We start from the raw sequence: 13,362 nt of genomic DNA on the forward strand, positions 1-13,362 counted from the left end.
TTCGAAGAGCAGAGAGAGCTGGACAGACATCCCAGTAATAAATATATTTTTAAGGCTTAATGCATAATTATTGTTAAGCTTAAGGATAAGAATAAGAATATGGGCTGAGTCTTAAGAATATATTCTGAATAATTCTTAAAGGCCCACTAATTTTATGACCCACACAGGCATTGGCGCGTATCTGTCATTTCGTGTCTCCTAGCCACCAGGCTCCAGCAACAGGTAGCTGTGAAGCAAACCTGAGCGTCAGAATGTCTCCATTCGAAGCCGCGTCTAGCGCCTCTTCCCTCCGGCCTTCCGACAGCATATCGCAGGCCCCTAGCTCACTATCAGAGCCTGACCTTTCGCCATGCCAGCATCCAGTCAAGAGGAGGAAGCTGCGAGCAGTCTCAACATGGGATCACTTTCGTGAAGCCGAAGGCGACGAGCCACACATGAAGGCCGGCAAGGTATTGCACTACTGCAAACGTTGTCGCAACCCCCCGTGGTCAACGCATATATCCGGCAATGCGCGCTATCATCTCGAGAATGCCCATCATGTGGTAGTAAGACAAGACTCATGGCCGCAGAGCAAACGCCAGCTTGCTATCGAAAACGCGTTTGCAAGAACGACGCAATGCAGGCACGGCAAACTGAGGAGAGGGAAAAGAACGCGCTGCGTGCGGTAATCAACGCCGATGCCTTCCGAGAGGCTCAGATGTTGATGGCTGTACGTAGGCACCTCCCTCTTAATTTTGTGACATGGCCAAAGTACCAAGCACTTCTGTCGGCGATAAACCCCGCGGTTGAAGAGTTTCTGGTTGGCTCTGGAGGCACAGTTGCAGCCGACCTGGACACGGCTCACGCGGCGCATCAGCAGTCAATAAAGAGATGGCTGCTGTCTGCTCGGAGCCTCATACATATTTCCATGGATGTGTGGTCGTCTCCTCAGCGCAAGTCATTCATCGCCGTCCATGCGCAGTGGGTTGATGAATCGTACTTGCCTCGCAAGGCGTTGCTCGGGCTTCCAAATCTCCGCCGCTCTCACGCTGGCGCGGCTATGGTACCTCACTTGATGAATGTCATCCAGAAGTTCGAACTTGCCAACAGTTTGGGGTATTTCACCGGCGACAACGATACAAAGAACGACACCTGCCTCCGGCAACTCGCCAAAGACCTGTTGCGGGAATATGGCGTTGTGTTTGATCCAGTGGCCTCTCGGACGCGATGCTTTGGCCACATCATCAACCTCTCCCTTCAGGCTTTCCTCTTCGCAAGCAGCAAAAGGGCTCTGGAAGCCGCGATCGAGGAGGCACAAGACGAGGCAAACGATGCGACTATTGCCGGTGCGCTGCAAGACCGCATTCATTCAAGCAGTGCGCACCCGAGATCCCGCAGCAAGCCCAAGGGGCGAGCGGATGCGGCGGGCTGGCGAAGAGTGGGACCTTTAGGCAAGCTTCACAACATTGCCGTGTTCATCCGCAATTCAACTATTCACAATGACGCATGGGACGACGTCGCGGGGAAGGCACTGGGACTCGACAACATCACACGATGGAACTCTTGGTTCAAGCTGCTCGACGCCGCCATCCGCCAAGAAGGCTCCATGTCCATCTTCCTCAACCAATTCCATAGGGAACTGGAGGATGACATTCTCACACATGACGACTGGCAAATACTCAAAATGACCCATGAGTTTTTGCAGCCGTTTCACCAAGCGACCATGGAGCAGCAAATGGAGTGGGCATCAATAGACCAGGTGCTGGAGAACATGGACATCTTGTTCAAGCAATTTGAGGATGCCAAGGTACGCATCTCGCGAACCGCGAAATTGCTGTCCATTCTCTTTAAGTCTTCGACATCGACCTTACGCTAACAATATTGCAGATCAAGTATGCCGACAACGAGCGCATGGTCAACTCTATCCATATGGGTTGGTGGGTGCTTGCGAAGTACTACGAGGAAAGCGACAGTAATCCAATATACGTCACAGCCTTGCTACTCCACCCAGAGAAGCGGCGGCGATATATTGACCGCCACTGGCCGGAGGAGTGGCGAGAGGGGCCCGTTGCCGCAGCACGGCAGCTTTGGGCGAAGTACAAGACCAGGTCATTAACGGCGACCGTTGCATTGCAGCCACGAAAGGAACGGCTCGAGATGTCTCCGTACGAGCGCATCAAGCAATCGATGAGTGTATTGGATGAACCAGTTGACGAGGATGAGTTTGAAAAGTTCATCAATTCCCCCCCGAGACAAGTGACGGCGAAGACTCCGCTCGAATGGTGGTGCCGGGAGGAGCAGAGGATGGAGTATCCCCGCCTGCACCAGATGGCCATTGACATCCTCAGTGTCCCGGCGATGTCTGTCGGGCAAAATCCACTGCAGGGGCTAGACCTCAGTGGACGCGCACCTCTCTAGAGCACCTTGGGCTGAACTAAATCGAAAGACCTGGCGGGAATGTTCATAAAAGAACTGGGAACCCAGGCGAATCTATGAGCGAAGGCCAGGATGGCCGAGCTTGCGTAAAAAGCCCTACCGTGGGGGTCACGGTAGGCGTGGCTATGTCGTATAGTTGGGGAAGGCAGAGGTTGCTGGGAACCGCTATACTGACAATTCCTCAAACACTCCTAGTCTTAAGTTTGTATCAGACATGGTTACCTGTTACAGCTTCGCCGCTTCGGCGAAGCTGCTCACGAGATAAATAGCTGCGTTGAATCCTTCCGTTCATCGGGAGGAGGAGAGCAATGCCAGGAATACACAGGAATTGTAACGGGTAGCACCATATCTCTAAGTGACTATGGCTAATACACATCTCAAAACGCGACAATGTCTGACGACCCCGAACGAGTCTTTTCTTGTACGAGACGTAGGATCTCCTGGGACAGAGCAAGGATGACCCCGGAGACCATTGAAAAATCGCAGTGTTTGAGTAGCTGGGTGAAGAATGACCTGATCAGGAGAGTCTATGTGTCTGTGGAAGATGAGATCATGGACGCTTACGGTGATGATGAAGGGTAGGCCCACCTGCCGATTATATTAATAATAATTATTAAGCTTAATAATGCATAAGAATACTAGGACGTCGGTAAGAATAGATAAGAATATGCCAAAATTATGTATTTATTCATTACTGGGATGTCTGGAGCTGGAGTAGATGATGAGGCCATTGTTGACGGATTCGAGTGAAGGCAGGATTGAAGCGGCCTTTGCCACGGTGGGTATTGTGAGTTTATCGAGGTACTCACATCGTGCATCATGGCTGATCGGCTCAAATGGCGGTCAAGGTCTTGAGAAGTGGGATGCAAAAGGCATCTCAGCTTAATGTGAAAGAAATTGATGTGAAGAGGGGGAGACACGGAAGTGGTTGCATATGACGCAAGGGTCCACATGCGGCAGAAGCAATGTTAGAAGTCGTCAGCCGTGGGCCATTCAAGTATGTACTATGATGGTGATCAAGTAGTGATCAAGCACTGAAATTCATAGCAGAAAGCCGATAGGGCACCTGACTGTGTCGAAGAAACAAATAGCGGTCTGGGACGAATGAAATGTAACACTCCATTAGGATGATTGGACGAGTGACTTGTATGTTGCAGAATCGTGGAAAGACGTGCCGAGAGGGGGAAGAGCGTAGTCAGAGCTATTTAATGAGAATATATGTGAGGAATTATCGCGCAGATGACCGAGTCATTGAATTCCAAAAAATGTCAACTTCTGTAACGCAGGCGTGTTAAGAGGGATAGAACAGATACATCTTCAATGGCCGGAGAATCAGCAGACTTGCCGGCGGACCAACGTCGTGCTGAAGCCGCGCGAGGAGCAGTGCTGACGCAAGAGCCTACGGCTACTCATTCGCCGTTGCAGGCACAAAACGACTATCGAGTATTATTACCACGGCTTGTTCCGAGTGAGAATGAAGCAGGCAATACATTGAATTCGATCAGTTCGAGGCCCCAGCGAAGTCCTAGGAATGCCAAGGCTAGAAGTCGCGATGTTGTTCAAAAAGTCATGCGTGAATCAAGAGTTCCCAGGCCACTTCTGCCAAAACCTGCGGTAGTAGGGGTGGAAGAAGAGCCTGATGGTGTCCCAAAGGTTGTGCTGACCGAAGGATCAAGGCAGAAGGAAGAAAACCAGGCGACGAGCCCCGTCAGGTCGAGGTTGATGCGGAACCGGTGTCAAGTCAAGACCAGATGTGGTAACCAGGCCCTGAGAACTGTGCGCGAGTCGAGAGTGTCTAAACCACTATTACCAGTATCTGCGGTGACGAGAAGGAAAGAACAGTCTGATGACGGGTTGGAATTTGTGCGGTGGGAAGGACCGAAAGAGATGTGTAGCAGCTCCTTCTTGAAGGCGAAGAGAAGCAACCAGAGAGGAGCAGTTAATGACGTTCAATTCGGGTACAGGCATCCCTGGCCTCATCCTTTAACTTCTAGCCAACTTCAGGTTGTGGGTACGAAAAGATCGGATCAGGTGCAAGGTCAGGTGAAAGAGAGTGGTCGGAAAGGAGAAAGGGACGGAACCAGCAGCCTGAAAGCATCGAGGCAGACGAGCAGCGGCCAGAGTCAGACTAAAGGGGATAGGAATGTTCCTCAATCGCTTGCTACACTATCTGTTCCAGGTAGAGAGGAAGAAAAAAGTTCCAAGGAATTCGGGTTTGTGTCTTGGGAAGGGCCTGAGGAGAGGGAGGCCGTGTTGTTGGATCGCGAGGGAGAGGGCAGTAATTTACAAAGAAAGACTGGTTTGACAGAGGAGAGTGGTCAGAAGAGGTTAGGAAACCCGACAGGTATCTCAACATTGAGTCATGGCCGATTTTTGTCGGGCGCAAATCATGGGAGAGAAATAGTGTGGTCAATAACTCAGGAAAGTGGTGCAAGGCGGCACGCTATAGAGAGAAACCCGTCGTTATCAATGCAGGCAGATCCAGAGCCGTCTGGAAGAAAAGGAAAGAGGAAGAGGCCGGCGGAGCTGTGTGATGGAATAGGGATCTGTCAACGGGAAGGTTTCACTCCCGCCCCGATCGCGACGGAACTTGGCGAAGCAGCTACATTGGGTTGTAGCATAGCTCCGGGGAGAAGCTGTGAGTTGCCAGATACGTATTCCGGGTTGTCGCCGGCCGCCCCTCTCGTTCCGGCGACTAAAAATCGGAGGGCGGAATCGCACTCGCTCAAGAGAAAGTCCCGGTCCCAGCAGTCGAAGCGAGCATCGAAGCGGCCTCGTATCGAGGGTCGGCGAAACAGGAGCGAATATGACCATCGGACTGACTTGAAGGATGCTCTGCAGTGGCTTGAGGACCAATACGAGATCAAAAGCCAGTTATCCTCGACGAAAGCCTGGTGCCATCCTATACCTCTGCCAAGAAAGATCGAGACGGTACAGAACTTCTATAATGCCATGCATGATCGAAAGACACTTCCAATATACACTTGCTTGATCTGTTATGGCAAGTATGCCGAGGAAGATCTGGAATATGTCAGCTGGGTTCACTGGCGGAGTCTTGTAGCTCGAAGGCACAAATGGCCGGCGTCCGCATGCTTGAGTTGTTTTCCGGACGGGGCCGATATCCCTTCGTGCAAGGGCTGCGCAAAACAAGTGAGGAAGAGAGTCTTTCCACCGGCGGCTATTCTGCACGGCCGATTGAAATGTGAGCATGCCTATCCCGAAGAGTTGAAGGGCCTCACCCCAGTAGAGGAAAAGTTGATCGCCCTCAACTCGTGCTATGGCTTCTTCACAAAGCATACCGTAGTGGCAGGCTGCAGCAACAGTGCCGACTATGCAAAACATGTAAAGGGGCATATCACCGTGTTCCCAAATAATGTGAAGGATTTAGTTACAAATGTCCTGCCGCACCCTCTCCTTCGGGTGATGGAGGACATCCACGTATCATGGCATGGGACTGAGCGACCGCACGCTAAGGATTTGGCTGGCCTTCTGTCGGTGCGAAGGAGGAAGGTGGAAGCAGCCTTGTTCTGGTTAAGGCACAATAATCCTCACTACAAGGATATCGAAATCGACGGGGCCGAGATGGAGACCTGGGAAAGGGAGTCGCACGGCGTCCCTTCTCAGATACTAGACCGCCTTGAGAGAAATGAGCCGACCGCGTTGGACAAGATACGCACGGCACAGGTAGTCCCGCAGGCAGAACAATGCGTTGACGAAAACGAGGTCCTGAGCATCGACGAGATCCTAGCTAGTCTATCGCGGGAGGAGAACCAGTCCACAGGCAGTCAATCGCCTGGTGTACGGCCAAGGCGACGGGATGAAGTTGAAGAAGATGTTGAACAGGATGAATGTGTATGTGACTCCGTTCAGGAGATTAATGCCTCCGGGATGTTTGCCCTGGATGGCCGACCAGAGGTCACGGATGCAGAAAAGCTGAGGTTCATGTGCCACGCTATGGGCAGTAATGCCTCAGAAAGGGAGGAGAGTGTGGGAGCCGGACATGCTACGGCCTCAGCGAGGGTACAACTCCCCAGGCATGGAGAACCTTTCATACAGGTGTCGCGCGGCGATGATTTCGCAGATGCATTCGAGCCTTCCTTCTTTCCGAAAGCCTTCCCCACGCTTTTCCCTTGGGGTGTAGGAGGCCCCAGGCTGGCGGATGAGCAGGCTCCAGGCACCGGAGCCAAACTTGGAGCGGTCTGCGCAGCTGACGCGGCAGAACATGGGGTCGCTAGCTTGCTTGCATCGAGGAACATGAGCTTGCGTACATGGGCCGATGTCGTGTTGAGGCGACACGGGGGCCGGTTCGCAAACCATCGGATTTTTGCCTTCCTCATTTCAACCTAGAGGTGCGATGGAGGAATCGGAGGGTCAGCCTGCTCAGCGTAAGCCGGCAGAGCTTCCCTAATCTCGAGCGAGTCGTCCACTCGCTGAGCAAATTAAGGTTAGATGCGGCGAGAAAGGAGCTGGAGGAAAACGAACGGACCAGTGATGATGGCATTCGCGAGCTCCTAAAGAGCATCTCGCTGTACAGGGTTTCGTCAGCCAATGTCCAGAGAAATGCGACTAAGTTCGCGGCGGAAGATCAAATCTTTCATCCTTTTTTACGGCATGCCAGCAATATGGTTCACGCTGAACCCGAACGATCTGACGAACCCAATCAAACTTCGCTTGGCCGCTTATAGGACTCATGACCCAGAAGATGCGGAGGCGTTCTTGACGAGCCTCGATATGGCTTTCAAACGGGCTCGCTTAGCAGTTTCCGACCCGGTGAGTTCCGCATTGTTCTTCCACAGAGAAATATCGCTTTTTTTGGAGCACTATGTGAAAATAGGTCAGGATTCTGTGTTTGGCCGGATTAGCCAATATTTTGGCGCCGTAGAAACCAACGAGCGTGGGGCGTTGCATATTCATGGACTGCTTTGGCTGCACGGAAATGCTCAGCTTGGGACACTGCTTAAAGATTTATGCGGTGATGGCCAACATATCGAGAACAAGTCTCGCGATACGCCGATAGTGTGTTTGCCGAGGTAAGCATATCCCCAGCGTGGAGCAGAGGTGCATGGTCGGCCAGGAGTGGAAACTCAAAAGCAAGTCGTAGGAATTAGACCAGGAAGCCTCCTGTGCCATACAATCACAGAGGTCGGTGACATCCAACGTGGCAGCATTGTTGTCCGATACCGATCGATTTGCGGCCGAGTTCGACGAGGAAGCCAACTTCTGCGCAGGCGCCACTCAGGTACATACCCACAGCCCAACATGCGTGAAATATTCATTTGGTCGCCGCCGTAGCAAGAGGACGGCGGGGCGTTGTCGGTTTGGGGCTCCTTGGCCGGCGGTGGAGAAGACGGGGTTTACGGAAGACGGGGTGCTGCGGATCAGGCGGACACGCCCGATGGTCATCGTTGGAACAAGGCGATGGCGGTTGGGCTAAGACACAATCATGACATCTCCTTTATCGCAACTCAAAGTAAAGCCAAGGCCATCGTATACTATGTGACCAACTATGCGACGAAGGTGGAGGACCCACTGTGGAAGCGGGCGGCGGCCGTGTCTGAAGGCTTCGACAGAAGACAATCCAAGACTGGGCGTGCTACATCGGGAGGGATGTCCCATGAGGAGGAGCCCGAAGGAAACAGGACGCGGAAGTTCATGATGAGAGTGGCCAATCGTGTATTCACAGAAAGGCCATTGTCGCAAGTGGAGGTAGTGGCCAATCTTCTGGGGTACCCGACGGAGTTCACAGGCGTCCAGGCGTGGACCTTTCTCAACGTTTCATTGCTATACTGGCACATCGTCAAACAATGGCATCATCAGCAGCTCTCCAACGGACACGGGGACGTCGGCGTAGGAAACGTCGACGAGGCAATAACAGTTGAAGAAGCAGGAAGGCGTCTATCCTATGTGGAGGCTTATGGCCAACGGGGCAACCTTCTCAGCCCATTATGTCTGTACGATTACATGACGCTTGTCATGGTCAGGCGCAGATCAGAGAAGAAGGCTGTTTGGGGAGAAGTGCCTTTCAAGACAGGGTCTTCTTTTGCAAGCGAATGGGTCCAAGTTCTTCGAAGGCCTGGCATGCATGCGGTCGTATGCCTCGACGGCTTTCTCAGCCTGGACTTCGATGAGAGGATGGATGATAGCTGTGTCAGTAGGTAGGTCTCTCCAATGCGGGCCCGAGCTGCCCGAAGGGCCATTTTATAATATGATGCTGACGGACTTGTACAAGGGCGGCTGTACAGCACCTTGCCCTATTCGTGCCGTGGGAAGACTTCTTGCGCGAGACCACGGCAGATATTGATAGCGTGTGGAGAAGGTGTCGAGACTCTTTGCCGGGCCGGCTACAATGCGTGGTGAATAACGCCCAGCTGCTTCGACAATCTGCCGAAGATGCAAGGCGAGACGCGCGGCAATGGGCTGCTACTTCTGGAGAAGGAGACCTCTCGATGGACGTTGATGACAATGTGCCCATGGACGGGCGGGATGACGGTAAGGCGGCATTCCGATCTGACGAGATTGGAGATGCAGGGCGCCTGATTGACCTTGTCCGAAGTGCCTCCAGCGCTGGACAGATAACTGCTGGTTCGAGGGAGCTCGCAGATGTAATGCAGAGACTTTCGCATTTCCAGCAGTCAGCATTATGCTCCCAAGACGAGCTACGGGCCAGCCGTTTAGCTGAAGGTGGCAAACGGAGAGTGGGCGAAGGCCTGGCCCATCTCGAAGGTGTCGACATCCCCTCGCAAGCTCAAGTGCGAGGGATAAAATCACAACAGAAAAGTGCATCGAAGGAGGTGGAAAGCCTAGTCCAAGGCACCCAGAGGCGTTCACGCAAGGTGGAGGAATGCGCGACCGCCTCGTGGCAGCGGCAAGATGTAGTCGGGCTAGTCGAAGAGGTTGAAACGATACAATGTCCAACGGTCGGGCCAGCCGTTAATCTCGAATGGCGCGTGTCGGATTCATTTTATGCAGAAGGGGAGCGTATTTCTGAGGCTTTTACATTAAACACTCGCCAGTGCGCAGCCCTGTTGTTGATATGCAGGCACCTTGATAGCATCCAGCATGTTCAACGTGAGACCGACGTGGAGCAGCTCTGCCAATTCATTGGCGGAGAAGGCGGGACGGGCAAATCGCGGATCATCGAGGCAATCGTGGAACTTTTCACGAGGAGAGACGTCGGACATAGGCTACTTGTCACAGCAACTTCCGGAACGGCTGCCGCGCGCATCAACGGCATCACCATCCACTCAGCATGCAACCTTTCAGTAGAACAGCGCTCAGCTTCGGCAGTATCGAAGAGGTTGGACGGGGCGCAAGCGTCTGGACCTGGGCTGAGATTTGTCAGTGGGCAGTCCCGGATGCACTGGCAGGACAAGCAACTTTTGATCCTCGATGAAGTTAGCATGCTAGGGGCCCGCACGCTGTTTGCCATCAACGAACAACTGCAGTCTCTTCGTGGCTCATCACGGGATTTTGGCGGCATACCCATTGTCCTTTTCTGCGGAGATTTCCATCAGTTCAGGCCTGTGCAGGAGAGATTGATGCTACTGCCGAGCACCATGACCTCGTGGGACGACGATGCAAGTTTACGAATAGAGCAGAGGCATGAGCACGATGTAGCGCATGCTCTCTGGAAGCGGTTCTCCACAGTCGTGATGTTGAACGAGCAGGTGCGAGCAGCTGGAGACCCTGAACTGCAGGGTCTTCTGACAAGAATCCGCCAGGGCTCGCAAACCCAGGCGGACCTGGACCTTCTGAATGACAGATGCTATGAAGAGGGCAAGAGGATCCCTTGGGAGACGGGGATCACTGTTGTAACACCATTAAACAGAAACCGGTGGAACCTGAACATGGAGGCCACTGTAGCCTTTCAGAGGCAACGGCAAGCCACACTTCGAATCTTCCTGTCCGAACACAAGTGGGTCGACGGCCAGCCAACCGAAGAGGAAGCCATCATGATGCAGAGTCAAGGAGATGATAGTGGCATCCCGGTACCATCAGTCTTCATGTTCGTTCCTGGCATGCCGATCGTCGTCAATAAGAACACACTGCAGGGATTGAAGCTTGTGAATGGAGCGTCGTACACGGCCGTTGACGTGGTGCTGGATAAGGTGTACCCGGGCCACCGGATCTCGGCCGACACGATTCTCCACTTCGGCCCGCCGGCAGCGTTAGTGCTCATGGCAGACTCAACCAAGACGTTCAATTTTGTTGGCATGCCACCTGGCACTATACTGCTGGCGCCGTTGAGGACCAGGATCAATTGCGAAAGGAAGCGACCGTGGCAGCAGACGGATTGTTCGCGGAAGGGGTTGCCCTGCACGGCAGCCTTCGCCTGCACAGACTACAAGGTGCAGGGCCGAACGCTGCAGCGCGTGGCTTTGGAGCTACGTGGAACCCGGACAACCAACATCAACGGTGAAGCAGTCCCGCTAGCTTGCGATCCATGTAGCCTGTACGTTCAACTATCCCGTTGCCCAACATTAGACGGCATCATGTTATTGTCAAAGGTCAGAAAAAGAGATTTTATTGGGAACACGGCATCGGAGATCATGGTCGCCGCAAAGAACCGACTTGAGGAGCTGAGCGAGACGACTTTAATGGAATTCAAAACGTGGCAGACAAATTTTGAGGCCGAGAAAGCAGCTTTGACAGCGCATGGAAGGGGGAGCCTTTAACGAGCAAAGGAAGGAGGCAAGGGAGAGAAAAACCGGCCCAATGGGAGTGGTGAAGAGTCGAATGCAGCCAAAATGGTCACTAAGGCGCAGATATGATTGGTCCGCGCGACAAGGGGGGCCCGGGGAGGTTTTTTTGGGGTGGGGCAGAAGTCCTCTCGGAACTTCGTTCCTCAAGGCAAAGCTTCGCTCAATTATATTAAGGTCTCCAGAGTGGTGTGACAGATCCGGTGGGAACATGACTATGTTAAAGTTTTAGCAACCGAATATGTGATAGTTCTAGTATAAATAAAGTTTTCGAGAACCCAAAACGGAATAGGTAGCGGGGCATATAAGCCTTTCAGAAACTGTTGGAAGCGCAAGGCTTCTATTCGTGTCCTCACGTGGGGTCTGTTTCAGCCACTGTTTGAGGCTACTCGCAGGCTCCGCCACCCAAGACGGCGGTGGAAGCAACAGAAACAGAAGCGCAATTTCTGTCTATCATGAGGTAACAATAAAGCTGAAGTCTCATGTTGCAGCCGGCTCGATCAATGCGCGATGCCTCCACATGAAACTCTGCCAAGAACCAGTCACAACATGTCGAACCAACTGGAAACAAATACGCTTTTGCAAATCCAAACAGAATCCGGGGTAGCCATGGAACTTGGGAAACCACTGAATCAGCGGGTTCCACGAAAACATGTTGCTTGCCCGTGCTTTGATTATTAGCACCAGTTAGCACCTGGGGCAAGGTATACATTGAGGTTGCACACGATAACGACACGAGTAATTTCAGCACACCCAAACGAGTTTTAGACATGGTGCTCTCGGTCGGTTTCGCCCGTTGTCCTAGTAGACTAAACTTGCGTGTGTTTGGGATTGACTCGCGCAAAACTATCTCGGCAACTCAAACTCATCTGCAATGACGACATTTGCACGGCATATTGCCATGAGCTTTAGCTTCTGCCCAGTTGAACCAGAGGCCCGAGTCGTTCAACCACTTTCCCAAGAGGATATAAGGCAGCCCGCCCCCCGAATTCAAGAAGCGTCTGTAACTCAATTACACAACACCACTTTAACAACATTTCTTCTCTACACTATTAAAGCACTATCCAAGTGTCCCTCTAAGCCAATCTCAAAATGAAGTTCTCCTACACTCTTGTTGCCGCGCTCGTGGGAGCCGCCGCCGCCAGCCCCATTGGCGAACCGTCCCTCAGCAAACGGGTCGACACGGCCAAGGTGAAGGAAGAGGTTCAGAAATTGAATACGCTGATTGCAAATTTCCAAGAGGCCAAGGACAAGAAGCAGGAGAGCAAGGTACGTCTGCATCCAGTCCTAGGTCATGGAATACACGCTAACATGGGCGGGATGCTTGTAGGGCGAGGGCTGGCAGCAGACCATTGACCTTCTCAAGGAGAGGGCAGCTGCTATCGAGGCAGCACCAGAGGACAAGGTCGCCGAGGAGATCAACAAGCTCGACGAGCCACTTGCTCGCATTCGCAAGAGCAGAGAAGGGGCGGTACGTTCAACCAGTGGACTCATGAGTCGTGATTGTTAAGTGGCATGCTAATACTGGCGGTTTCCCAGATTGACCGATACACGAGAAATCTCTTTGGCTTCGTCGATGCCAAGGACCGCCTTACCGAGGCGGCAAAGTAATCTCGAGGGTACGGATTCTGTCTGGCGGCATTGTAGAGCTTCGATTCTCTTGCAGCTCTGCCTGGAGTAAGCTGTGGTCGTTGTAGGGAGTTCTCTGTCTGCTAGAGTTTAAGCTCGGCCGGCCACTGGCGGGTATTTGTTCTTGGTTCCAGGTGAATAAAGATTTCATGTATTCTTTAGCTACACATGGTATGGACTGGTCTATTCATACGTAGTAGCCAAGGGTCAGATAGGGATTGCGCCCCATCTTTCGATGGGTGGTGCTGGTAAAAGGGAAATCCTTTGTCATCTTGCGCATGTTAATCTAACTGGATTTCTGTCTGTGATAAAATACTACGTCACCCCTTGCATTTTAGAGCCGTGGTGCAAGGGGTAGAATCATCCGAAGGCTGAGTGTCCGCGGGCCAATACATTATCTACGTACTGAATTTTTTTAATGTTTTTTTTTGGAGGAGACAATTCTCTTTGTTCTTTTTTATTCCTTTTTTTTTTTTGTCACGAGCAGAATCAGGTAGAAACTATACCGATCCACGGCCTATCTTAAAGGGATTCCGCGTAAGAACCTGCCGTTTCCTTAGCTCTTGGTCCCTCATCTTCATCTTTATACCGTCTGGGGGAGACTCATAAAACAGGTGAC

General features: G+C 52.4%; 5 protein-coding genes across 5 annotated transcripts in view; 4 read left to right on the forward strand and 1 right to left on the reverse strand.

Annotated features, from left to right (window-relative positions):
* Nucleotides 1–251: 251 nt before the first annotated feature.
* On the forward strand, nt 252–2,397 carry MAA_00361 (transposase-like protein; the record flags this gene model as incomplete). Its single annotated transcript, XM_007818359.1, has 3 exons — nt 252–449; nt 623–1,786; nt 1,867–2,397. 3 exons carry the CDS (start codon nt 252–254, stop codon nt 2,395–2,397), a joined length of 1,893 nt encoding a protein of 630 aa, XP_007816550.1.
* A 408-nt stretch (nt 2,398–2,805) lies between these two features.
* On the forward strand, nt 2,806–2,997 carry MAA_10892 (uncharacterized protein; the record flags this gene model as incomplete). Its single annotated transcript, XM_011412838.1, has 1 exon — nt 2,806–2,997. The coding sequence occupies one exon, from the start codon at nt 2,806–2,808 to the stop codon at nt 2,995–2,997; it is 192 nt and encodes a 63-aa protein (XP_011411140.1).
* A 738-nt stretch (nt 2,998–3,735) lies between these two features.
* MAA_00362 (PIF1 protein) lies at nt 3,736–11,090 on the forward strand (the record flags this gene model as incomplete). Its single annotated transcript, XM_007818360.2, has 8 exons — nt 3,736–4,171; nt 4,595–4,742; nt 5,034–6,612; nt 6,666–6,955; nt 7,101–7,431; nt 7,517–7,654; nt 7,708–8,570; nt 8,645–11,090. The coding sequence occupies 8 exons, from the start codon at nt 3,736–3,738 to the stop codon at nt 11,088–11,090; spliced, it is 6,231 nt and encodes a 2,076-aa protein (XP_007816551.2).
* Nucleotides 11,091–12,206: 1,116 nt separating this feature from the next.
* MAA_00363 (uncharacterized protein) lies at nt 12,207–12,725 on the forward strand (the record flags this gene model as incomplete). Its single annotated transcript, XM_007818361.1, has 3 exons — nt 12,207–12,383; nt 12,445–12,585; nt 12,654–12,725. 3 exons carry the CDS (start codon nt 12,207–12,209, stop codon nt 12,723–12,725), a joined length of 390 nt encoding a protein of 129 aa, XP_007816552.1.
* A 518-nt stretch (nt 12,726–13,243) lies between these two features.
* Nucleotides 13,244–13,362, reverse strand: part of MAA_00364 (ATP-dependent DNA helicase PIF1) — a gene marked incomplete at both ends in the record, with an annotated part of 4,483 nt that continues 4,364 nt past the window's right edge. Inside the window, one exon of the mRNA XM_007818362.2 lies at nt 13,244–13,318. Coding sequence (XP_007816553.2) covers nt 13,244–13,318 — 75 coding nt within the window. The remainder of the gene's footprint in view (nt 13,319–13,362) is intronic.

Source organism: Metarhizium robertsii (genome assembly GCF_000187425.2).
Source record: "Metarhizium robertsii ARSEF 23 chromosome Unknown MAA_Scf_3, whole genome shotgun sequence".
NCBI classification, from domain to species: Eukaryota; Fungi; Ascomycota; class Sordariomycetes; order Hypocreales; family Clavicipitaceae; genus Metarhizium; species Metarhizium robertsii.